This window comes from Manis pentadactyla, chromosome 2, assembly GCF_030020395.1.
Source record: "Manis pentadactyla isolate mManPen7 chromosome 2, mManPen7.hap1, whole genome shotgun sequence".
Taxonomy (NCBI): Eukaryota; Metazoa; Chordata; class Mammalia; order Pholidota; family Manidae; genus Manis; species Manis pentadactyla.
In genome coordinates this window covers 220,546,721-220,564,302 of record NC_080020.1, presented here as the reverse complement: position 1 = coordinate 220,564,302, position 17,582 = coordinate 220,546,721, and the positions used below count along the sequence as shown (strand labels likewise).

The 17,582-nt window shown below is 37.9% G+C and overlaps 1 protein-coding gene across 3 annotated transcripts in view; it reads right to left on the bottom strand.

Moving 5' to 3' along the window:
* The window catches only part of LDAH (lipid droplet associated hydrolase), a 108,783-nt gene that overhangs the window by 57,690 nt on the left and 33,511 nt on the right, over positions 1–17,582 (bottom strand). For all 3 annotated transcript variants that reach the window (XM_036881730.2, XM_036881729.2, XM_036881731.2), the window contains 2 exons: positions 15,079–15,222; positions 2,866–3,035 (listed from right to left, as the gene is read on the bottom strand). In XM_036881730.2, coding sequence (XP_036737625.1) covers positions 2,866–3,035; positions 15,079–15,222 — 314 coding nt within the window. The remainder of the gene's footprint in view (positions 1–2,865; positions 3,036–15,078; positions 15,223–17,582) is intronic.

Here is a 17,582-nt window from a genome sequence, read left to right as displayed (position 1 = left end):
GCTAACTTATTTTTGGCAAAATGATTAGGGATTGCAACACTCTGGCTTACACAAACTTATTTGATTGTCAAATGCATCTTAAATGGAGCGTGTCATGCTAACTTCAGGCATGCAGGCACTCTGCCGTCTTAGAGTAGCCCAGAGACACTGAAATTTCAACACTTCAGCAGGGATCATACCACCAATATTAACTGGGCCAGGTGTTTAAAGAGGGCTGAGGGGACTTCAACAATGTAGTTAATTGAAACCAGAAAAAGCTTTTGAATAATAAAAAAGAAAAATCATACAGATGTTTACCTTCCTCCCGGGTAATCTTTATGGACAATTTATTGCATGCATTATTTTTTAGAATACACACTTTCAGGAAAACACAGTTTCACATGTCTTTTCGAAAATTCTATAATCACAGTGTGAGTTATGTCTCACAAACTGACTAAGTCAAGCTCATGTTTCATCCTCCTTTTCCCTTTGCACAACTATTCTTGTAAGGGCAAGAATACTGGAAAGTAGAGTATTAATTAGAAAGTTATAAAGCTGAAGAAGCTCTAAGAAGTACATTAACCTTAAGAGGCATTGTCCTTCTTTCCCAATAGATATTGTGACTGCAAGCCAAGAAAGAGAGATGGGTTCAAAACAAACGTGTTTCAAATATGTGCAAGTGAAAGAATCTATTACATAAAGGACGGATGTGGAACAAATAAACAAAAACCAAAATGACAGATTTGTGATTAAATTAATAAACTGTGAAGGACTCAGAAATGCGTCTTTTCTTCCCTATGTTTATAGAATAGTGTATTCATCAGGGTTCTCCAGAGAAACAGAATCAATAGAATATATACAGATCTATGTAGATACAATCTATGTATCTATATGAGATTTATTACAGGAATTAGCTCATGTGATTATGGGGGCCAAGAAGTCCCACAAATGCCACCTGCAAGCTGTGAACGAGAAAAGTTGGTGGTATAACTCAGTCCAAGTTCAGAGGCCTGAGGCCCAGGGGAGCTGATGTGATATTTCCCAATCTGAGGCTCCCACTGGTGCAAGCCTTGGTGTCTGAAGGCCTGGGATGCGAAGCCCCAATGTCTGGCTAGATCCTAGGCCCACAGAAACTGTGAGAAAATGAATGTGTATTGTTTTACACTGTCAAGCTTTGGAGCATGTTGTTACACAGCTGTAGGTAACTAATGCAGTAGTTAACATGATGACTGAGCCAGTGATCCCACTGTCACTTCCATAATCATAATAATACCTTATACCTATAGGGAAATTTTAAATTCTAGACACCATTCTTAAGTCTTTATATAATTCCTCACAAAAATCCTTTGAAGAACATGTTATTATCCCCATTTTACAGATGAGGCAAACCAGAGGTACAGAGAGGCTTAGTGACCTGTCTGTGGCCACACATGCATGACAGCAAGTGTCTGAACCTCGGTGCCTTGGCTCTGGAGCTGGGGTTCGCCGCAGCAACTGTGCAACCACGGCATGGCAGGGCTCATGAGGTGCCCTGTAAAGACGGTGCCTGGTGACATGGCACAGAGGAGATTTAGAAAGCACAGAAGAGATTAGAAGCCATGCAAAGTGCTAAAAACAAAGTCTGCTTTCTGATTAAGATGCTTTATCTAGGGGGAAAAAAGGCATAAGTAAATGGAGTTCAATTTTGAATTTGAATTCACACTTAGAAATGAAAAAATACATTTTTTATACCCAATAAGAGAAAATTAACAACCTCCATTTGGTATTAAAAACCACAACCAGGGGGGACACAATTGCATTTTTCCTAAGGGTAATGGTGAGTAAGAAGTAAGTGTGTCAAGCTGGTAGGAAGAGGAACAAATTCCTAGTGAGCTCCGAGACTCCACTGGAGATATTTTATCACATGAAACAAGAAAACTCAAAATCCTAGGACAGAGAGGTTTCATGAAAGAATCACTACCTATCATGCATTCAGGCGACCAGGTTGAAGAGCATTCCTTCACAGTCCCACACACCCTGTACTTACACAGGACAGTAGTTACACACCTACTGGGTAGTTTGTCTCCTCCATTAGACGTCAGACTCTAGTATGTCAAATACTGTCATATTCACTGGGATGTCTTCAAAATACAGCACAGGGCCTGACACATGGCAAGAACTTTGTTTGTTTGTTGGATGAAGAAATAATTTGTGTTGTGAACTGCATCCATTCAATGGGTCATTTCAATGGTATGTTAGTGAAAGGACAAGGTTTTGTTTTGTTCTGAAGTCTCCTGTAGTGCACTGGCTTTCCTGGGCACATTAGGTAGGTCTCTGTGTCTCCAACGTCTCACTTAGTATCTGGCGCACAGTGGCACCCACTAGGTATGAGGGAATGAAGGAAGGAGTGTCTCAAAAGAGGCTGCCAAGCTACAGAACTGGTAAACATGCACACGTATGACTAAATATTCAGTGTTCCATAAGGATGACTGCCTATCGATGATGACGACGGTAAAATTTTCTTCCTTTTGAAAGGAGGTATGAGCATTTGCAAAACACTCTCCCAATAGATTCTTGTCTAGGTCTTAGCTGAGGAGTACTCTTAAATATTCCTTCATAAAGACAAATTAGATGTAATTTAAGATTGCCAGAAAACCCTGGATTAAAAGGCATTCATTTGGAAATTCCTGCCTCCTTCTGTATTATTTTTTGAAATATTACAGAAACTGCATGAACAAACATTCACAGAGGCCCACAGTAATACAGAGATAAGGGTAAAGGCAGCTACCGAGTACCCCTCTCTCTTCTACTTATCAATTAAACAAGAGACAAAAGAGGCAAGGAAAGCTGAGGGGGATCTGTGCGAGTCCCTACAAGCACCCACAAGCACTCCGGAGGCGTACTTACTGAGAGCTCAGGGGCGCGCTTCAGAATCTGAAGGGAAATGTAGCCACCTATTGAATGGCCAATGACCACAAGTTTCATTTTCTTTGGCACATGAGTTCTCAGGAAAGCTAGTTTGTGTTCTACTTGACCCTGGAGTCCATAGATGTCCTTAATTTCTTGAGCATTTGGACCTAAAAGCAAAAATATGAGCATGTTTTTCATTCAGTAGGTGAAAGTAACAAATTCACTGGGAAATACATCTTAAAAAATAACATTATTTTTTGAAACAGTAACAATAGTAGTAGTTACCATTTAAAGCCTACAACGTACTATCTACTTTTATTTAAGTTATACCAACCAATCCTCAAAACAACCTGGACAGGAAGTATCTTCATTTTATAGATGAAAATCGCTAAGTTCACAGACATTAGGTGATAGACTGACAGTCCCAAACCTATTAAGTGGGAGAGGCAAGATTTAAATCCAGGTATTACTGTTGACTGAAAATATGAACTGACTAGACAACCTCCGAGGATCTGCCAACTCTAATATTCTGTAAATAGAGAAAATGTGAATAGGTATTTTCCTATAAATATATGTATATATTCCCATGAATAGGAATATACATATACACACATATATATACAAATGCAGTAACAGGATGTAAAATTCAAAATGTCACAAAGTAGTTAATTGCTTTCTAAAATTTGAATCATGGGAATACTAAATTTCTTGCCTTTATGACTCCTGCAAGATACAGATGCAAATTATAATGAGGTACAATGTGGCTCATTTAAAAAGTACCCAAAATTCATTATGAACTACCGCTCTTGCTTTCTATCTGGATGTGCTGCTTTCAATTCTTTAAGGGCTCAGCTTTCCCTGTCAGTCTGGCTATCTCCTCTTCATCCTTCAAACTCTCAGCAAGTGTGATCTCTGAGAAGCCTTCCCATGACTCAGTAGGTAACGAGTAAAAGCGGCCTTCCTTTCTGTTCCCACAACATCCCATGTTCGTCTCACCACACTACTCACATTTACTCTTACTTTGCAGTTCATGTTTTGCTTACCTCTGTTCACCAATGCCTGGCATAGAGTTATTGAAGCACTTTTTACTGAATCAGTGAGGCTTAGTTCCCTATTTCTATGGTACCACTGATTTCCCAGGGAGGATGTGTTCTCATCTAATTTTCCTTCCCAGGTCGACCTAGAATTTATTCCCTATTTAAGAAGGAAGTTCAGCATAAAACAGAATTGGGAAGAGAGGGAATCTGGAAATTTGACTTTGGCAGGGCTTCTGATGGCTCTGAATCCCAATTTTTATTTAATATTATATTTAAGTTTGAGTACCTTATACTTTCCCACTCTTATCTTCTCTGATAACTCTACCCAGAAGTGATTATGCTGTTCTCTGATACTAAAAAACAAACACTTATATTTTCAACCCAAGTTCTTTATTTTATTTTTTGAAATACACAGCACTTGGCAAATGTTGAAATCCTCGCTTCATTGGGACAGTGTGGTGTATAGTACAAAGATCATGGGCATTGGAAACAAGATAATCTGGACCTAAATCCCAGATGAGCACCTTACTGACTGCGTGAGTTGGCAAATCCTTTAACCTGGCTTTGGTCTCCTCATATGTAACAGACATAATAATTCTAGCCTCTTAGGACTTTTTTTGCATAACACTTTACAGCGCTTAGCACAAAGTGTCTGACGTAAACTAAGAAATGAAAAGTTGTGATTGTTATTATCTCAATTTCTGTCATTTAAGTCCTGCCGCAAATACACCAAGAATATCTACATGGTTAGAACAAAGAAAAGAAATTGATATAAATGCAATGAACACTTTAAAACTTCACTGACATCAGAAATAAGGTCCTAAAATAGTATATTTCAGATGAATTTCAATGAACATTATAATTCAAATGAATATTTTAGAGGCAAATCTGGCTTTACCTCTGGGAACTGCTCAGATTTCAAAGAGAAAAATAATACTTGTTAGTGTTTGCTGAAGTAATGAGATGAATGGGGAAAGTACTTTCTGTTAATAATCTATGATAGAAATTTTAAATATGCTACCCAGACATTATTTTACAAGCAAAAAGTAAAGGTTAAAAGACTATCTACATACATAACTGTATTTTCATGCCTATTATTATTTTAATGTACTCTGAAAAAATGCTAGGAATCTTTAACTTATTCTCCATAAAATTCAGTAAAAAAATTACACTGAATTATATCAAAATCAGAATAATAATAAAAGGGAAATGATTTATACCACTCTTTCTATAGGGAAAATGTACTCCAAATTATAATCAACTAAATACATTTAGAACACAATCTTGTTTCCAAACTGAGAACTGCTTGAATTGATAGATGTTATTCCAATATGCTATATCTTTGTCATTATGTGGTCCTAAATATGATATTGATAATTTCCTTTTCAGTATCTGACGCTATTTCTTAGACCCATTTCTTTGAAATTCACTTTATGGCTACTTTATTGATTCAAAAGGTTTATTTCAAAAGATACATATAATCTGTCCTAAGTAGTTCATAGAGAAATTCAGTAGTATTAGCAGTTCACATTTCCTTTTCATCTGGTTGGTCAAACTGATTAATCCAGTTAGTAAAATTTTGTCAATTTTGAATTGAAATATTATTCATCCTTTATAGCTTCACAACACAGTTAAGTATGACAACTATAATTTCCTTCCATTTCACATGAACTAAACTAACTACTCTGACAGAAAACAGTGATCAACAAACAGGCCCATAGTAAAACAGAAGTAAATAAAAATGCAATCACAAAACACTGAAGTAATATGATTGAAGCATTTCTTTGAGAAGAGAACGGGTTTCACTGATCACAAATGAAAGGTAATGCTCCTCTGGATTCATAAAAAGTATTGTACCCTTCTCCAAGTAACCTAAGATGAACTAGAAAATATTCTTTACTACATGCACATTATTATAAATGTGTAACTTGACATATTTGAAAACAATCATAACACTCTAACACTCTACATTTAGTGATATTTATTTAACACCTGCATTTATATAACATACATCTAACATGTATGTCTATGTATATCCAGGTACATATTGAATAAAAATGCATATATTTTACTATATATTGTCACACAAGCAGTATTTACAAGTGATCTATGACCACAGAACTGACAAGACTGCAGATTAGGGTTACTGAGGCTTTTGCTAGGACTGAGTCTGTACACAGTAAATCTCAACCTCTCACCAGAATTTTCTGAGCTAGGAAGCTCTTCCATCCTGCCCATCATTACTACAAAGCTGTATCTTAACACTAGCTTTAATTAAAAATATGCAAGTGGAGATTAAAAGGCTAAATGTAGCACTTCATATTTTAAAGAATGCTCTGAGTAAGATGAATGTACAGTTTACTCTTTAGACAAAATTTTTAAAACACAAAACAATATGTTGTTCATCATTACATATATGTAACTTTACTCTAAATTCATGATAGTAGAACTTGAGATAGGATACAAAAAAGATGGAACTTTTTCTGCACTGTTTTATTTCATTTATTTTATTAACAAAAAATACTGAAGCAATTATGTCATAGTGTTAACTATCAACAAGAGTACTGAGGAACAGAAACTTGGACTCTTATACAATTGTTTGTACTTCTCAATATTTTCCAAAAAATTTCTCAAAATAAAAGAAGAAATTTTAATTAAGAGTGCTTTGGTAATGCTGTTCCCAGCTACTTACTTCAATTTTATAGGGAAACCACCGTTCACTTCTTTATTACTCCCAGTAGAATACAGAAGGACAAAGGACTTTATCTAGATTTAGGCTAAACCTTAGCCAAACAGGGGATGAGAAATGTCCCTAATTCTTTATGCTTACTTAATTCACCAACCCAAAGGCTTTCCTTTCATGACTATCCCCCAAGTTTACTAAGCTGATGTGAAAGTACACTCTCAGAGTTTAGGCCTCAACTTCCCAGCTCCGTAAGTATTTTGTAAGCTCCCTGTGTCTAAATATTGGTATGACTCTGTTAGCCTTCAAGGTGAGGGGATGGTAGGCAGGCACACTATTTAAAACAATCTTTAAAAAACAAACAAAAAACTTTGTAAACCCCAAATATATCTTATAATTTTTAATTATTCTCAAAATAATAATTTTGGTGGTGAAAACTAGGATCTATCAATTATGCTTTCTCTACTTGACCCAAACCAATGATCTGCTAAGTATCTGCATGGGGAAAATATGGGGTGGGAAGGGGAGGGAGAGAGATTGATTGCTTCGGCAAGGAGAACATAACGTTCCTCAGCAAATAAAGCAAACGGCATAGAAGAGTGAGGTGTAATTCTGGACACAGTGGTTACAGGGGGAGCTGGAACAAATAAGGTTGGAAAGGAAGGTTGAAACTAGATTAAGGATGACAGGGAACATGGCCAAGGAGTCAGGACTCCGCAGGGTGAGCAGGGAGAAGGTATCTAAAGGTCGACAGGGGAGGGGCGCCGACCCGTCTGTGTAGAGACGCCCCTGGAACGCGACTCTCCCTACTTCCCGGCTTGTCTTCTCTGAGACTCTAATGATAGGCTTGATCCTTAAGTCCTCTCCTTGTTCTGCCGTTTGGTTTTCTGATTCTTCCCACCTGTTCACAGAGACATTTTGTTTATTTCTAGGGACTATGAGCCCCAAGATTTGACTGACTGACTGTTCCTGCCCTGGGCCCATCTAGTCTTTCCACTTTACCTCCACTGTCCTCCGCCAGTCACATCCTGGCAAGAGAAAGCCCTACTGGTTTTTCTCTCCTCCTTTCTGTTTGAGGGCTGCAGTGGGAGTGGTGTATTGTTTCTTTGGATAAGCATGACCCAAATTCATCATTATTTGAAAGATTGTGTAACTTTTTTGGGTAATGTTTTATCAGCTGAAACTAAACCACTAAGATTTCTAGCTTTTATGTTACACTTTTTGAACAAATTACTTAAAATAGTTGATAATGAATCTGCCATCAAGTAAGCTGACTCTACATTAAATTAAAGCCAGAAAGAGTTTATACTTCTAATTCCTCAAATTTTCTTTTCACGCTTTTTTTTTCCTGGAATTACCCCTTCCTGACATTGGTGAACATCTGTTCTCCCAATTATACTCAATTTATGACTGTGATAATGTGGTGCAACTAGAATATTATTTCCAACTGTTCATAATTTTAACATGTGCTAATATGAAGAAAAAATAGTTTCAACATTTGATGTGTGGTTATAGTTTATGTCCTTTCCCTCAATGATTACACATTTTTCACACATATTTTGCATGTCGGAAAAGCTCTACTTAGAACAATAGTCTTGAATGACGAATAATATATCTGTCCTGCTTATCCAAAGCAATCTACTAGGGCAAGCATTTGCAAACATAACCTCCGATATGGGAAACAATGAAAGCAGAACTGTTCTGGTTCAATGGGAGTCCTAGTGAGGCCCAGAGCCTCCTCACCTGCCTTTCATAGAACTTTTGGGCCACTCACAACACAAATGGAGCGCCCCTAACCTGCAAGACAGAGACTGGAATTTGTTTCTTTGTATACTTCTGAAGTACCGCCCATAATAACCTAGTAGGTTGCCAATGTCAATAAATCCTCCATGATGGTAAGTTACCTTTCCAAGCTCCCTGGAAACCACAGCTTCCTTTGGCCCTGTGGTGGCCCTTTGGGCTAATGCCTCTAGATGGCACTGTTCCCATTAGGTAGCAAAGGAACCAGTCTCTAATTAGTAGGTTATTAATTCAATAGTACACAAGCAGCCTAAGCAATAAGGATAGTCAAAGTTACAAATAATAAGATGTCAATTTAGAACAAGAATTAAATACATTCCAAGAAATTAAAACACATAATAGATACTTTCTAATTGTTTCTCTCTCCAGTGTTTGCTTGGTGAAGATCAATGGCAGTGGTTCTGAAAATGTGGTCCCAGGGCCACCAGCAGCATTACCTGGGACCTGTTAAAAATGCAAATCCTCGGGTCCCACCCCACATCTACTGAATCAGCAACTCAGGTGGCTCCTGGTAATCTGTGTTAATGAATCTTCCAGGTGACTCTGGTGCATGCCAAAGTTTGAGAACCCCCTCATCTAGGGTCACCTCTAGAATCTGTTTTCAGCTTTCAAAGTTCACAGTCTGTTCAAATGTTTGCTTTCGTCCTCAGTGTGACTTAAGGGCTTATGTGATAACTGAGTTGGACGTTGCTCCCATTAAGTAATTCAATACTAGTTTCTCTCAATTAGGGATGGCCTTTCTCCCAAGGTAAGAATGTAGGAATGAGATATGTTAGCGAACCATGAAGTCTGAGCACGACAAACAATGTTATTATCCTTCACTGGGTAGCCTCGGGTATGTCCACTACTGCCCAGTGCCCTCTGTCTTTGGATTATCTCCTCTCTTGCCAGAATTAAGGTAACAGGACAGTAAGCTGGCAGCTCTGGAAGGTTTAGCATGTTAAACAAGCCTGTTTTCTAAGAATCCTTTTAACACCTCTGTTTTCCAAACACAACATAAGATAGGAAAAGCACATTTTAAGCAGGAAAAACTACATACAGCATTGAATCCAAAAATCTCTTTGGGCATATATGGAGAAATAACTTAGAACAACAAAGATGTACCTTTAAAAATATTTCACAGTAGAGCAAAATATCTGCCATATGATTTACTTACTTTCAGTCACCTTTCAATGCAGTGGTGCTGAAATAGATGTTTTTAATCAAGGAAATAAAATCTGTATATTCAGTTTCACTTCACTAGTGCTCTTAAAATCTTTTACTGTTAGGTAATCAATATTTACTTACCTTTTAAAGCATACCCTAGTCTTTAAGCAAGGTGTAAAAGGCTCTCAAGTAAATTGCCTTAATGGAGGGATACATATACACATAAACAGAAAAAGACACCATGAAAAGAGGTGCTTTGAGGTGTTTATACAAGCATTTGCCATGAGTTGCACTGTTTCATCAATACTCCACCTACCCTGCCCCCTTACAAGTCATAGCAGGAAAAGGTCACAGACCAGGGTAACCTGTGACCATGGAAGGTCTGATCTGAAAATCAGCTCAAAGAGTAACTAAATCTGAAAACTTGGTCTCATCAGTACTCTGCACTAGCCACCTGAGGTGACCTACCAACAGGACCAGAATCACTGACCTCAGCATCAAAAGAGCTGGCCTCTCGTCTAGGTCCTGTTACTCATTAGTTGAAGGCCATTTAGCCCTCTTGCACCTTACTTTACGTCCTTGAAAAATAAAGGTGCAAGGTGGGATTTGATGTAGATGCTTCTAGCTCTAAGATTCTATAGTTCTTCTTCTTTCTTTAAAACCTTTTTTTTCAATAGTGGAAACTTTCAAATATACATAAAAGTACAGAGAATAGTATATAATAAGACCATATATACCATCATCCATTTTTAAAAATTCTTCCCAGGTTTACTTAAGTATGATTGACAAATAGAAATTATATATATTTAGGTTGTACAACATAATTGTTTTTATGTGATGATTTTATAGAAGCATACACTGTGACCACCACAATCAAGTGGATTAACACACCCATCACCTCACACAGTGCAGGGTTGAGTGCCTGACATTAAGCTTTTGATTGACTAGGCATCCACTTCAAAAGACACCACGTTGAATAAACACACTGCCACAGGTGTACTGCACAGCTATTAGCAAAACCACCAGCTAAAGAACTAGGCTGCCTCCACCCGTAAAGGTCCCCAGAAAGCCTTGGGTACCCCAGAGAGCTTTCTGCCGGTGTGGCTCGCTTCTCCCTGCCCACTCCCTAATTCCAGTTCTTATGCTTTAAATCAGCCAATAAACATCAAACCTGCCAAACCCTAGACATCCCACCCTAGGACCCTGATAAAGGCAGAGCCCCAAGTCTGTGCCCTACCCCACCCCCAAATGTATCCTCCAGGAACTGTGAGTGATAATCTTATTCGTCAAAGTTCCCTGATAGTTTCTTGCTAAAGTGGGTCCTGTGATCATATATAACCACAAAAGCCAGCCCAGCCATAAACAGGGCGCCAGTGAGGGAAACATCTGTGGAGCTCCTTACTGGTGATGTGTGCCTGGGTGAGCACGCAGGCATTCCTACCTGAGGGAGCTACCACCAGAAGGCTGGGAACTGAGGGAACACTTACCTTTTTTCTTTTTTGCTATAGTGAGAACACATAAGATCTACTCTCTCAGCATATTTCAATTACACAATACATTATTATTGACTATAATCACCATGATGTACATTAGATCCCAGAGCTTACTCATCTTACAACTGAAAAGTTGTTATCCTTTGACCAACATCTCCCCCATTTCTCCCACCCCTCAGTTCCTGGCGACTACCGTTCTACTCTCTGGCTCAGAGTTTGACTTTTTTAGATTCCACATATAAGTGACATCATATAGTATTTATCTTTCTGTGTCTGGATTATTTTACTTAGCGTAATATCCTCCAGGTTCAGCCATGCTGTTATAAATGGCAAGATTTCCTTCTTTTTAAATGGCTGAATAATATTCCATTATATGTGTGTGTACATTTTCTTTATCCATTCATCCATCAACACACACTTGTTTCATATCTTGGAATTATCCATATATCACAAGTAATGTTGCAGTGAACATGGGAGTACAGATTTCACTTCCTTTGGATATATACACAGAAGTAGGATTGCTAGATCATATGATTATTTCTGTTTTTAATTTCTGAGGCGCCTCCATGCTGTTTCCATGGTGGGTGCACCAATTTACATTCATACTGACAGTGCACAAGGGCTCCCTTTTCCCCACACCCTTGCCAATGCTTGTTATTTTTTCTTTTTGGTAACAGCGATCCTAATAGAAGTGAGGTGAATTTCACTGTGGTTTTGATTTGCATTTCCCTGATGATTAGTGATGTGAGCTTTTTTTCACATCCCTGTTGGCCATTTACGACTTCTTTGGAAAAATTTGCCCATTTTAAAATCAAGCTATTCGTTTTTTGCGATTGAGTTACATGAGTTCCTTATATATTTTGGAAATTATTCCCTTATCAAATACATAGTTTGCAAATATTTTCTCTCACTCTGCAGGCTGTTTTATTTTGTTGTTTTCTTTGCTCTATAGGCACTTTAGTTTGGTACTGTCCCACTTGTTTATTCTTGCTTTAGTTACCTCTACTTTTGGTGTCATATCCAAAAAAAATCACTGCCAAGACCTAAGTCAAGGAGCTTTTTCCCTATGCTCTCTTCAAAGAGTTTTACGGTTTCAGGTCTTAAATTTAAGTATTTAAAAATTCCAAGTTAGTTTTTGTGTGTGGTGTAAGATAAGGTTTCAATTTCATTCTTTTGCATGTGGACAGCAGTTGTCCCAACACCATTTATTGAAGACACTATCCTTTTCATATTGCGCACTCTTAACATCCTTGTCAAAGATTAGCTGACCCTGTATGTGTGGGTTTATTTCTGGCTCTCTGCTCTGTTCTGTTCATTTTTTTATGTCAGTACCATATTGCCTGATTATTACCATTGTAACATAGTTTGAAATCAGGAAGTGTGAAACTTTCTTATTCTTCTTTCTCAAGATTATTTTGGCTATTTGGTGCCTTTCATGGTTCCACATGAATTTTAAGATTTTTTTTCTATTTCTGTGAAAAATATTACTGGAATTTTGGTAGGATTTTATATAAGGATTACACTGAATCTGTGCTGCTATAATTCTAAATGAAATTATAATAAGTACTGCACTGACTTTGTAGATCTGTCATGCTAAATAGAAGATAATTAGGGAAGTAAAAAAGATAAAGTAGGTAGAGGTGGTAGTAGAAGAAATCTAAGCTATTGAAGTACTGAAACAAAGTCTGGATGACCTTGTTTACCTAAAGCTTGGACACTAAGAGTGGAAACTGTTTTAGCAGAGAGTAGACAGTTTGCCAAAACAAAGGCAATCTTATGTGTGATGCCTTAAAAAGACACAGTTAGTATGGGTGATGACTTTACCTAACAATAAACAATGTAACTGTAAAAAGATTTGTTTAAGCACAGGTGTTATTTTTCCCTAAATGTTATCAAAGAGGGAAATTCCTAGCAGGTACTTGAAAATGATTACATTGAGAAAGTGGAACTAAGGAAAATAAGAGGCTTAAATTCCATTCTCAAGAGTTGGCATCTGATGTTAAAGTCAATTTAAAATTCACAGGATTCTGGAACCAGAACTAACATTTCAGGAAGCTGAGCTACACTACTGCATTTGCGAATTAAGAGGAGAGGTCAAGAGCCAGGGGCTTGAGATGTTCTTGGTGAGATGATACATGAAGAGTTTGAGCTCTGGCTTCAGAAGGGAAAAGAAAAGAGAACCAAATTCCATACTAACTTCGGAACGAAAGAGTTATCTTCTCTGGTTCACGAGGGGGACTTTGTTTCCTAAATTCTCCAGTAACTATCCTGTCTTGGCCATATGGTCCAGTTAACAGCCAAAAATAGGATATGGATAAAAACAGGAATCACCTCTTAATGGTCACCCACTTCCTCAAATAAAGGAATTCTTACAAATTTAGCACACCTGCATATGTTCATGTATGTGGAAAGAAATTTCACTTGGAAGAGAAACTTTTCCTTCACTATTCAATAGGATCAAGGCTTCAAAGGACCACCTCCTAAAAACTGTTGGTTAATACTTCTGAGGATGGACCAAAGGCTGCTACTAAAACTTGAATATTGAGTAAAAAATGCCTAAGAGGTAACTTGTATGCTCAGGTGCAATGTCATCTATATATGCTGACCTATACCTGTGATCAGATTTACAATGCCAAAACGTAACATTCCCATTCATGACTGTTACCGACTGAGTGTTTTTGTCCCTTAAAATTCTTATGAAGATGCCGTAACCCCCAGTGTGATGGTATTTTTGAGGTGGGGCCTTTGGGAGATTAATTGGGGTAGGGGAGGTCTTGAGGGTGGGGCCCCCATAACGAGATTAATGTCCTTGTAAGGAGAGACAGCAGAGAGCTCGTGGAGGCTCTCCCTCTCCCACTCTCTTATCTGTCGTGAAGACGCAGAAAGAAGGCAGCCAATGGCAAGTCAGGAAGAGGGCTCTCACCCGAGCCCGACCGTGATGAAACCACGATCTCGGACGTTCAGCTTCGGGCCGTGGGAAAATAAGTTCCTGTCATTTAAGCTTTCTAGTCTGTGTTTTTCTTAACGGCTGTTCTGGCTGACTAGTATAATGATAAAATGTAAAATGTAATATTTTTAAATTCCAACACTTTTTTATTAACAGGTTTTATTTTTTAGAATGGCTTCAGATTTATAGAAAATCAGAACAGATTAGTATACAGAGTTCCCACATCACCTGCTCCTTTTCCTCTCCCTACCCACACATGGTTTCCCTATTATTGCTCAGTAAGTACAAGAAGATGCTCATAACAGAAGACAATGGCCCTTGAATGGAATGTCTACAGAGAAGTTTAATTTTATTTTTTCCTCTCATTTTTCATTTTTTAGAAGAGTGAACATGCTAGAATTCTCATAAATTAAAAGCAGGTAATTTGCATGTCTATGGTACTACTCCCTCCAGGGAAAGGCTTCCAGCAGCCTACCACATGTGGAATATGAGAGTCCTCGCTGCCCCCCAGGTGGGCTCCTCCCACCCGCTAACACTCCTCCTGTCTCTCTCCCTGCTGGGCTACTCCTTTCGCCTGTTATACCTATGCACCCACCTCCACCCCTCAAATCCAAATTCTACTCAACTGTCAAAACTCGTCTACTCTACAAAGTCTATTCAAACCCATACTGTGTTCTCTCCTTTGTTTACTCCTGAAGTATTCACATGATCAGATGAGAGTTTATCGCTTACTCATTCTCTAAGTGTTAGAGTGAGAGCTTCTTTAGAATAAGGACCATGACCTATAATATTTTTTCTCCACCATTCCTCTTAGCACACCCTGAAAATATAGTGCCTGATTAATAAATAGTCAATTACTAGGTGGTTACTAGAGAGGGCAGGTTCCAGACAAACTGTTTGATCTGCCCAAGTTTTATAGAAGATTACCTACATAAGAGTTAAAACAACTCTCAAAATCCTAAAATTACCAAAATGTGGTATCATAGGACTGATGCCACAAGCAGAGGTTTCCATTGGTGTAGTAATTCTTAATCTTATCAGACTTTCCAGAAACATTAGCACCCAACTCACTATAAAGGAAAGTAGATGTTAATAAAGACATACCATCCAAGCTTGTAAGCATCCTCTTGTCTTTGGGGGCCAAGGCATGCCCAGCATGACTGATAACCCAAACTGGAAAGCGTCTGTTTATTGCTGAGTACAAAGCCTTTGCAAATGGCACATAAAAGGCAGAAAATCCTGGGTTACCTAAGAAAAGAAACACAGACCTTAGATTAATCAAAGCAATAAACTCAACCAAGTTGATGTGCAGACTGGAAGAAAGGATCTATTTTTCCTAACACTTTCCTCTATAAATCTGGTAACATTTACACATATACCTCAATTTTAATATCCTTTACCTTAAGTTTGGGAATGATCACTTAGAAAATGTCTGCTCTTGTTCTGTTCTCCAACTGTTTCAAATAAATTCTTCCTACCTGTTCCTCACTCAGTAGATGGAGCCACCAATCGTAAACCAAATACTCAAGTCCTAACACCAGGAGCCGTTCTTGGTTTCTCTTTGTTCTTCACATCCAATTAGCCAACAAGTCCTGTTAACTCTGCTTCCAAAATACACCTCAACTTTGTCCACCTCTTTCTGTGTAGTATCACCTCCCACTGGGTTTCCTGCAACAGTCTCATAATAGGTCTTCTCTCTACTCTTATCCCCTTGGAAACTGAGAGTACACAGAGAGAAATCTTCAAATCTCAAATCAAATGATGGCAGTACTCTAGCTAAACACCTTTCAGTGGCTTCCCCTTGTCATCTGGAGAGTCTAAATCATTAATACTGTCTATAAGGCCCTTCAAGGTTTGAGGTTTGACTATGTTCAGTTACCAAGCTGCATGAAAACAAGTCAGTGTACAAATCATTCACAGAAGAATTTAAGGAGCCTCCTATTTCCTTGTCATTTATCGTAAGTACTTATATTGTAAACAGCTGTATAGTTTGATCTTTTGGGAAAAAGACCATCAACTAATACATGTGGATTTTGTCTTGTGTATGTACAGAAGGTATCTTTGACAGGAGTTTGCTGTAGAGAAACAGAAGGAAAGAACTCTTTTAAAAAGTGTCAATCTGATATATTTTTAGGGGGAAAAGACAGTGAAATGGGGTTTTCATCTTTGTAATCATCACTGCATAATGTCTTCATACTGGTCCCTTTCCATAAATATGTATTTCTCCGATTTATCAATTTCCTCATGCCAAGATCTTCTCCTCTTTGCAATTACATGACATAATTTTCCTGCATTGATGTAACCTCTGCCATTCTTGTTAAACATCACTGATTTCTTCTTCATTGTCCGTATCTTTTGGTTTCTTAGATAGGCAGTGTTGCAAAGTGGTTAAGGGCACTGACTCTTGACCAGACTGCCTGGGTTGGAAGCCTGGCTTTGCCACTTACCAAGTGTGTGATGTTTGGCAAATTTCATAGCCTCTCTGGGACTTGGTTTCCTTGTCCGAAAATGAGGAAAATAATCATACTACCTCACATGAGAACTAAATGAATTAATAAATATAAAATACTTATATACTGTTCAGTACACAAGTGCTGTATAAATGTTAGCTATTCCAACTTGTCATCGGTGTCTAGCCATGACAGTCATATATGATTGGCCTTATCATCCATACAGTTAATTTGCTTTTGTTGCATTTTGACCTGGTGACCAAAGCTCCAAATTCCTTTCTGTGATGGTGCTTGTGCCATCTTTGCTAAATCGAGTGGAAACTTCCTCAAAGGCTGTAATATGCTCTTTGGCCAGTTAACTGGCCCCTGTGCAGCCACAGGAAAAGAAACAAGGAGGGGTGTACCAGCACAGGGGCTGGGACGGCTATGGTGGATGTGGATGGTATGGGTTCATATTTTATATTTCAGTGTTCAATAAGTTTGGAATATTTTTTAGTATAAAGTACAAAGTAACCATCCAATTTCTTTCCAAGTGATTAGCCAAGTGTCCCAAGACCATTTTATATAATCCATTCTCTCTGCATTGATTTGAAATGTCTTCTGATCCAATACTGACTTCTAACATTGGCTTGCTAATTCTGATTCCAAATAATTCCATGTATTTTTTCCTTTTCTCCTCTGCCAGCACCATACTGTCTTGATTACTACATTTTTTTTCATTGTTTCAGTAACTGGCAGGGCAAACCCCTTCTTTCTATTTATTTTTTCTAAATTTTCAAGGCTGACCTTATACCCTTCCGAATTATTTTCACCAGTTTCAATTATTAAAAAACTCTTCAGAATTTTGATTGAAATTTCATCTCATTTATACACTAATTTAGAAAGATATGACACTGAGTATAATCTTCTAGGAATGTGTTTAATCTCATATTCAAATGTTTTATGTCTCTCAGCAAAGTTCTACAGTTTTCTTTATATGGCTAGAAAATAGTAATAGTCAATATTTTTCAGTGCTATAACTTAATACATGCCAGGCAGTATTTAAGTGCTTTACATTTACTAACTCATTTAGTCCTGATATGAAGTAGTACTATTATTATGTACTATTATTGTTTCCCTTTTAGGGAAGAGGAAACTGAGGTACAGAGAGGTTGAATA